This window comes from Penaeus chinensis, chromosome 10 (assembly GCF_019202785.1).
Source record: "Penaeus chinensis breed Huanghai No. 1 chromosome 10, ASM1920278v2, whole genome shotgun sequence".
Lineage (NCBI taxonomy): Eukaryota > Metazoa > Arthropoda > Malacostraca > Decapoda > Penaeidae > Penaeus > Penaeus chinensis.
The window spans coordinates 21,331,694-21,341,693 of record NC_061828.1 but is presented as its reverse complement, the minus strand read 5'-3'; the positions used below and the strand labels follow the sequence as shown (position 1 = coordinate 21,341,693).

The following is a 10,000-nucleotide window of genomic DNA, read 5'->3' as shown; positions in this document are numbered from 1 at the left end:
ACATATATATGTATATATACATGTATATACATATATATGTATATATACATATATATACAAATATATGTATATGTATGTATATATACATATATATGTATATATACATATATACATATATATGTGTATATATATGTATGTATGTATATATATATATGCATATGTATGTATGTATATATATATATGCATATGTATGTATGTATATATATATATGCATATGTATGTATGTATATATATAAATGCATATATATGTATGTATATATGCATATATATGTATATATATATATGCATATATATATATATGTATATATGTGTACATATATGTATGTATGCATATATATATGTATGTATGTTTGTATGTATGTATGTATGTATGTATATATATATATGCATATATGTATGTATATATGTATATGCATATATATGTATGTATATATGTATATGTATATATATGTATGTATGTATGTGTATATATACATATACATTCATATTCACATACACACATATACATACACATTACATATACATTCATATTCACATATACACATATACATACACATACACATTCATATACATAGACATACACATTCATATACATACACATACACATTCATATACATACACCTATACACATTTATATACATACACATATACACATTCATATACATACACATATACACATTCATGTACATACACATATACACACACGCACGCGTGCATGCACGCACGCACACACACACACACACACACACACACACACACACACACACACACACACACACACACACACACACACACACACACACACATACTCTCTCTAATATATATATATATATATATATATATATATATATATATATATATATATATTTCTTGCATTCAATTGAGAGCAAAAATTTGATACTGATTTTTAGACTCTCATAATAGATTTGAAATCACTGACATGAATTGGTATGAAGAATAGAAGATAAGGGAGTATATACAATATTGATATATTTTTTACTGAATATGTTATGAAACTTATTTGCAGTAATAAATATTATATAATATGTAGATGAGGTTAGATTTTTAAGTCATGATTCAACTTGCCAAATCTGGGTTTACTTTATTAGTTATTTTTGCACATAGATGGCTACACTTGTACCAAGTCACCAATGAGTCAACTACGAGTACGGCTTGTCTCGCCTGTTAACCCTTTTCTTTAATTTTCTAAAATATATTACGTTATCTTATATTGTTGTTACTAATGTCTATTACTATTACTAATATCTATTGTAATCATAATGACTGTAATAGAAATAACACTATCAATATTCATAGCATTAGTAAAAAAAAATTCCCGCCAATTCATGCAAAGGTGAAATCAGGTAAGGTCACAAGGTCTACTAATTAACTCCTTTATGGCTAAGCACTAGCAGAGCCATCTGTATGCAGACATTTCACAAAAAAAAAAAAATAATCCCAGCATTTTCCCGGCAGCAGTTAAGTATCATTATGTAGTTCTAATACCATCGAAAATGTGTTGAGGCCAGCCTAGATGTGTCAGGCCCAGAGGAGTGTCACTGTAATATGATCAAGACAGGAGACTGGTTGGCCAGGATCAGAACTTGGGTTTCAAACACCTTGATACCAGATAATGTTAAATGATTCTCAAGACAGTTCTTTAGAATGGTTTTTGAAAACAGATTGTGCAGTTCATTAGCTTATAAAAAATGTTTTATTATGGATAGATTTTCCAAGTTTTGCATGGATAAAATTCTCTATTGTAATAGATTATTTTATAAAAAATTTGGAGCCACTCTCAGTATTAGATATTTGCTTAGTTTCTGTTGATTGACAAGTTATGGCTTGCATGAGATATATAGAGAAAAGCTTTCACACAGTATGCATGGTGCATAGAAAAACAATTCAAGTGCATTTAGTGTGTAGTCTTGACTTGGTTCCAGTTATGTTATAGCTATATGTATTGTGTTTTACTCAAGTTGGAAGACTCCTTACTGCTTTCTTTTTAATTCCTTGTTTTTTTTTTTCTTTGCAAACTTTATGTAGTGCTTCATTCTTATTTATCTATGTAGCCTATTATTCACCTCAGGTGAATTTGGAAAATCTTTTATTCATAATTCTAAACTGTAGACACCATTTTTTATGATTGCATGCTCAAATGCAGTATGTTGACGTTAAAGAGAGACTCTAAAAAGGGTGTAATTGTTCTTGAGGATGGAGCAGTAATCCATCTATGAAAATTTACATAATTTCTGACAAGTTTATATTGTAGCTCTTATACAAATGTTGTAATAGTTGTTTCCTGTGCTTCACTGACATGGTTTTGGTGTTGGGTGTATATTGCAGACAATGGAGCGAAGGAACGAGACAAACATATGGCATTTGCCCGCTATGTCACATATGCAGGGCTCACAATTGCCACTTGCATCATCCTCCAGAAGAATACCTGCATAGCTGCGATTGTGGGTGTTAGTGTGGCTATTTATATCAGCTTCTCAGAATATTACCTCAAGGATACGTCTGCGCCTTCTCTTATACCACAGTTACCATTATCATCAATGTTTCCAGGAGCAGAGATGAGCGAATAGTTTACCATTTTGTAATAGCTGTTTGAACGTTTAAAGTGGGATTTAATATACAGTGGAAGAAAGCAAGATACAAGAAAATGTTTAAATTAGCCCCTAATAAACAAGCAAATAAAGAGAAAGAAGAACAGTAAAACTATAAGAGATTTTATACAGCTGGATTATTAGTTCTTGAACGTGGTAAATATACAAAATAGATATGATAAACAACTTAGCAAGACCCATCTAGATTGAGGTGATATGCAAATCGAGCGTCATGAAGTAAAATTGTATACAGTCTCACTGTCTGAAAATATTTTGCTATATGATACATCATGCTTTTTCATGAAATGATTTCAACAGATTGTTATCTGTTGTTGGAAAGTGAATGTGTGTGTGTGTGTGTGTGTGTGTGTGTGTGTGCGTGTGTGCGTGTGTGCGTGTGTGCGTGTGTGCGTGTGTGCATGTGTGCGTGCGCACGTGCGCGCAAGAGAGAGTGAGTGAGTGTATGACAGTGTGCTTTTAAGTGTGCATGCATGCATTACTGAGAAAGAGTGTGTGTGTAAAAGAGTCTGTGTTCATGAGTGAATAAATGAATTAATGAATGAGTGAGTGAGAGTTAAAGAGAAAGAAATAGGAGTAGGAGAGAAAAAGAAATAGAAGTGAGAGAAAAAGAAATAAATGAAATAGAAGTGAGAAAAAGGGAATAGAAGTGAGAGAAAAAGAAATAGGGATGAGAGAGAGGGAAATAGGATTAAGAGAGAAAGAAATAGAAATAAGAGAAAAGGAAATAGGAATGAGAGAAAAGAAATAGGGGTGAGAGACAGGCAGACAGACAGACAGACAGACAGACAGACAGACAGACAGACAGACAGACAGACAGACAGACAGACAGACAGACAGACAGAGAAAGAGAAAGAAAGAGAAAGAAAGAGAAAGAAAGAGAGAGAGAGAGAGAGAGAGAGAGAGAGAGAGAGAGAGAGAGAGAGAGAGAGAGAGAGAGAGAGAGAGAGAGAGAGAGAGAGAGAGAGAGAGAGAGAGAGTAGAGATTTCTGTTACTTATTGAATATTTATGCTGATACAATATAATTATTTCATGGATTTATAATTAATAGAAAAGCATTACTGATAGGATTAGATACACAGGTGTATTTTTGTTTGGTTTTGAAATATGCATTTCAGTCTTGGAATTGTAATTCATCATGGCTATTGGACTCAAACTTGCCATGCAGATATCATTATTTACTAATAAGGTGCTTGTTTATTAATACTCTTCAGTAAGATGATAATCCTTCAATAAGGGAATCACAAAGATTTATTTAGCCTTGCAGTTGCAAGTCCAGTTAGGCTGCCAAATACATGTGACCTTTGCATTTACAAAGTTTTATTTTAAGTTGTATTGTGTTGTGAACATTATTTTTTCATGAATGTACAAAACATAATTTATTTTAGGATATTTCATATGGTTTACAAATGTACAATAGGATGTAATGTTGGTATTCCATAAATAATCAGTGAGTAATACTTTTGTGCAAATGTCTGTTGTTTATTATAGGGATAGTAAATCAGTCACATAATGATAAAAGTAATCAAGACTCTTGCTCTTGAAATCAGTAACCCCATTTTGTTGGTATCCTCAACATAACACACTTATATTTCAAATGTCCTCTGGAGTAAATTGGTATTCTATTTGCTTAGACTTAGATGGGGAAGACATTTAGTACTATACGTCTCCTAAGGTTGTTGTGTTAGGTTTTGCAACATAATGCATTAGATGTAGCATATGTTTGGTATTTTAGGATTGATTAGATTTTAGAGTGCCACTGGGAATTACATTGTTTGCACAGAGTGCCCCACCCCTGTTATAGCCAGTGTCTGGTGGGAAGAAAATTTCTATTAAAAGTAGACCATTCTTTCTTTTTTAATGATATTATTGCCTCAGAAGGTGATCTAAAATGCTTGATGTTTAATTTAATTTTACACTTCAAAGAAAGCAGCTACCTCTGTAGTGTTTTTAAATTTCTGATCATACACTTGATGGCATATTCCTGTCATTATAATTTGAGAAAAATTTAACATAGAGGATTTAACTGTATTAATAAAATACTGTACACTAGGATTATTTGGAAAAAAGGGTTTGAATAAGCTGTGGATGTATTTTTTGTTATCTTCATCCATGCCTATTCTCAAACATGTAAAACCAAAACAGGAGAAAAAGTAAGAATGTTAAAGAGTTATTTGCCTCTATTAAAGTAACAAGAGTTTGTGAACTGCCTGCTGGGTTTGATGTGTTTCATGTGGACTTTATTATTATTGTTGTTATTATTATTATTATTGTTATTATTATTATTATTATTATTAATTTTATTATTATTATTATCATTATCATTATTTTTATTATTATTAATATTATTATTATTATTATTATTACTATTATCATCATTATCATTACCATCATTATTATTATTATTATCATATCATTATTATTATTATTAATGTTATTATTAATGATTTCTAGATATTTTGATGAGTTACCTTATCCTTATTGCAAAGAAATGTTTAGGGAACAAGTGTCTCCTTTTAAAAGCTAGAGATATTTTTCCTGCAATTTCTCCCCATATGCAAGTTATAATACATGCCCGTAATTTAGGCACACTCATTTATTGTAATTAATAACATCCTATGGAAGAGTGGTTTATGCCTGCAGTTACATATATAAAGAAAGTCAGTCTTTCAGCTTTATACCTAGGCAGTTTGTCAGTAATGATACTGGGTTTAATATTAATTTTTGGTACTTGTACCTGCAGTCATCTCTGTGATGAGTTACTCATGTGTTCCCCAACCAACCTCCATTTTGCAATAAAATGGTTGTCATTCATATTTTTACATTCAGAGCTTAACCCAGTTGGCACGGATGTCAAGAATACATGTCATGCCCACTGTAATATAAGTTTATTTATTGAATTTACGCATAGATGGCTCTACAAGTGCTTAATCACCAAGGAGTCAGTTATTAGTCCTACCTATCTCAGCTGTTTATCCTTTTCCTTGACTTTTGGAAAGAGTCTTTTGTATTATTTCATTGTCTTAAATGTTACCAAGATTTTAATAACAATTTAATAATCACATCGATAACAATAATAACAGTATCGATGCCAACTGTATCAAAAAGAAAAACACATTTTCATGCCAATTCAGGGAAAGGGTAAATCAGGATTGGTCACTAATAGACTTCTTGGCAGCTGAGCATGTGGATCCATCTGTGTGCATAACTGAAAAAGGGATTATTTGTTCTACTGTGTAACTAGAAGATAGATCAATATTTTTCTTATTTTCACATTTTAAACACTTGTCTTTCTTATTTACATAATGAACAGAAAAGTTATCAGTTTTACTTTTATAGGTCTTCTATATCCCAAAAGTAATCATATAATAGTTTTCACTTTGCCAAAAATAATTCAGTTGTACAACTTGTATATTATTTCCCATTTATTGTGAAAAGAATGTAGTATGGCAAATTGATGAAATTCATGAAAAGTCTACAGATTGATATTCTCTTCTCACCTTTTATTCAAGATTGTTGTAGAATTTGTGTTAAGTTATGAAATTATCATATAGTGATGGTGAGCACATAACTGATGAATATATTATTAATCTGTATCAGAATTTTCAGAGAAGGCCTAGAACCATTGCTTTATATAATTTTAGAATAATTAGTAAAAAAGGGGAAGAGGTTCAGTTTTGATAACCTATAATAGTGGATAATTTACTTGATAAATGTATGTACTCTTAAGTTTTATCTCTAGGTTTAAAGCCATGTTTTGTCATAAAAATGTTCCCTTTGCTTTTTTTTTTTGGCATATTCAAGCACAAGAACTGTGTGATACTTTTTTGTCTGTATATTTAAAAAGAAGTGCTTGTAATCCAGTTAGGTTAAGGATTTTTTTCCCCCATATTCATAAAAGTTGATGTAATTTTCCTTTTTCCACATTTATTTCAGTGGTGTATATTCTTAGTAATGTCTATATGACCAGTTTCAGCATTATATAAAATAAAAATATTTCTATTGTCATTATGCAGAGTTGTACAGCGCACAGATTCTAGTCATTAAAATTCAGTAAAAAAAATTGTCACCTCTGTTTTTTTTTCTGCCCATCCACTTAGTAATTAGTGAAACTGGCATTGCATTTTGCTTGTATGATGATTAGGAGGAAAATGAGAAAGAGGAAAGTGAGAGAGGAAAAGGAAAAGAGTATGCATGAGTGAGTGAATGTATAGAGAAAAATGGAGACAATAGGGTTAATGTATAGAGAAAAATGGAGACAATAGGGTTTACCTATGTTCTAAGAAAAGTGGACTTATCCTGTGTTCGGAACTCCTCGTCTAACAAGTTGAACAAGATGTTTTGCCCATTTAGAGCCCCTACTTTCACATCCTAGACAAGTTGTCCATCTTGTCCATGTGGCCCTGGTTCACAGCTGGGTGAGCAGGAGGAGATAATGTCACAATAGCGCTTGTATGTAAACAATCGCAGTTGCAGGCAATTATAAGATAGTGATATTTATTGCCTTTTAATGTTATCAAAGGGTATTTTTGTAGACACTAGTATGATAAAAGAGTAAATGTTTACTTCTGCGTTGGTTGCATTGAGGGCGTGAAGGCCTCGGAATTTCTGAACATGGCCTCGTTGTCCCTGCTGGTCCTGACAAGCTATCTGGACGAGCAAGACAAGGAGTTCCAAACACAGCATTAGATGCCAGTCATAAAAATATTAAAAGAAATTATTAAATGATCAAGAGGTTCACTGTTCATGTGTATTGGAAATTAGAAACTAATGTTTTTGATGATACGGTTATTTAGAAACAGCAATTTTATTGAATTCCCATTCTATTCTAATAGCATCTGTTTGCCTGTGATGTGCTTTGCATCTTCCTGTCTGCTTTCAAATGTATTAGACAATAGTTGTTACTTATTATTTTGACAGGTAAATTAACTACTATCTATCATTTTGGAGATTTACTCACTGTCTAACAAAATTAGAAAAAAATAACTGTCAATCAAATTGTTGGAATTACAGAAAAATCATAAAAATTTACATTTCTTTAAGTTTAGTCTAGCAGAAAAAATACTTGTGTATGAAGTTGTTCATAATGATGAATAAAAAACTGCAGAATTATTAACTGCCTACTTGTAAATGAACTCTACATTTTGAACATATCCTTTTCTAAATCAATTATATAACTGAAGTACACACACTATACACATACATTTAAAAGAAAAATGCTTGATGATCATGCTGTTTAGTATTTAATATATTGATTTCAGATTTAAAAAACGGTCTTGAAACCTTCAAGATGCAAGAGCATGATTGTAAAGTTTCCGTGAGGTTTTCCTTGCTCATTTGTTGTTAACCTAATGCCACAGGGGATGGCATGCACATACATGCCATGCCCATAGTGAGTTTAGTTTATTAATTGTATTTACAAATAGGTGTTTCCATCATATGTCTGACCTATCTCACCTGTCTACCCTTTTCCTTGATTTTTAAAAATATTTTATTTGATTTTATATTGTTATTAGTATTGTTAAGAATACTAATAATTGTGTCAACAATAATAATAGCAAAGCTATTAATAGCATTAAAAAAAATGTAGGCTACTAATTGACTCCTTGATGGCTAAGCACTTGTGGGGCTATCTGTGTGTTAATACATTTCATAAAACAATACTTCAGTAAACATAACATTCCTCTCTCTCTCTCCCCACCCCCCTTTGTTTATTATCAACCTGTTGAGGACAAAAAAAATATAAAAAATCTTGATTTTGGGTGGAGAGTTTATGGAAAATAATAGTAATAGTTTCATTTAATGAATCTATTCTTTTTTGTTTTGTCCTTTAAATTTTAATTTATCCAAATTAATAGTTTCTGCTTATATTTGAACCAATATGACCTGTTTTTTTCCAGCAGATTTATAATGTATTTTGCTGTGTGTTAGACTGATGTTTAACATTTTTCTCCCAACAGATGAAGATAGCATAGAAGAGGAGGAGGATATTGAAGCCAGTACTCAGACTAACAGTAATGATAAAGAAACTGCTGGTGTAAATGGAATTAGTAATGAAGAACCAGAACAAAAAAGTGAACTTTGATAGTTATTCTATAGTGGCTTATTTATTATTTCAGGTAGACGTTCAGTAATACTTTATTTTCTTATATTTAGCTTTTCTGTGAAGACAAAGAATGTTGTCATTTATGGGCATTCTCTGTAATTTTAGTGATATGGAATTGTGTGCAAGATGTAGAAAAATTTCCTGTGTTCTTTTTTTCTAAATAATCTAAAGACAATACAAAAAAATCTAACTATATTTTTCTGCACAAAGGGATTCATAAGTTTTTATAATTTATACATCTTTTTTATTATTATCTTTTACCTCCGTAGTTGCCAAAGACAGAGCATATTATTGCAACTTTCTTTTACTGCTACCATTTTGCATTTACATGTTTAAGGTTGGGTCAGCTGCAGCAGGTGGCAATCTAAAAATAGATTACTTCTGTTGTATTCAGTTTAATGTGATAAATAAAACAAAGAGGTTCTGCTGTGTATGGATTTGAGGTTTCACTGGATTACATCTATTATTTACTTGGAATGTAACAACTACAATCAAACTAAATTGTAAATATTGTCATACAGACATAAATAGCTAATATTGTAAAGAAATACTTGAATATAGTTAATATCCTACAGAAATGTACGTGACTTACACAATGGTACTCACAATTTCATTATTTATTACACTATGTTCTTCATCATCATATGACATATCTGAGCAATGCAATCCATACATTGAGTAACCTCATTGAAAAGAGGGATTCTTTGGCTAAATTTGAAAAGGAAATCTATTCTTCTTTCAATTTCTCCTTTTGTTTTCATGATGATTTTTGGTTTAGCTGTGATCACTGAAAAATATTTGAATAACCAAATGTAAGTCCCTATGTTGCTGTACTCCTTTCACATTAAACCAATAAAAAGAAAAATAACTAAACAAAAACAAAGAAATAATAAATAAAAAGCAACTAGAGACTTTTCAGACCATTTAATTTGTAATAATGGTTGATCTCTCTTTTCATGTGACAATAAACCTCAGGATTTCCATTATATTATTTATTAACAATCTATGGAAAATATATAATAATTTTCTTGCCAGATCAAATAAATTACACACTTGTGTGTAATTCAACTGCTTATAGATCTCCTCTGCTTCACAAAGTCCTCAATAACACAAACAGCACAAATATGGGGTGGGAAAAAAAAATAGGAAAAAAAAATCATTTACATACATTAGTACACATCAATACTTACGAAACAATACCATTAATGACCTTTCTGGGCTTAGATGTCTGTCACCGTTTTTCTTTAAGCCAGAAACAATGGGTAT

General features: G+C 31.1%; 2 protein-coding genes across 6 annotated transcripts in view; one reads left to right on the top strand and one right to left on the bottom strand.

Annotated features, from left to right (window-relative positions):
• Nucleotides 1-9,282, top strand: part of LOC125029719 (cysteine-rich with EGF-like domain protein 2) — a 31,957-nt gene extending 22,675 nt beyond the window's left edge. For 3 of the 4 annotated variants that reach the window (XM_047619797.1, XM_047619799.1, XM_047619798.1), the window contains exon 8: nt 2,347-3,073. In XM_047619797.1, the coding sequence (XP_047475753.1) occupies nt 2,347-2,588 (242 nt within the window). In that variant the 3' untranslated portion in view covers nt 2,589-3,073. Of the gene's footprint in view, nt 1-2,346; nt 3,074-8,588 lie in introns of those variants that run through there. The other variant, XM_047619801.1, reaches the window with a different exon arrangement.
• The window catches only part of LOC125029717 (RNA-binding protein NOB1-like), a 31,922-nt gene continuing 31,077 nt past the window's right edge, over nt 9,156-10,000 (bottom strand). For both annotated transcript variants that reach the window (XM_047619795.1, XM_047619796.1), the window contains one exon: nt 9,156-10,000. This exon is cut by the window's right edge and continues 215 nt beyond it. The gene's annotated coding sequence lies outside the window, so the exon portion shown is untranslated.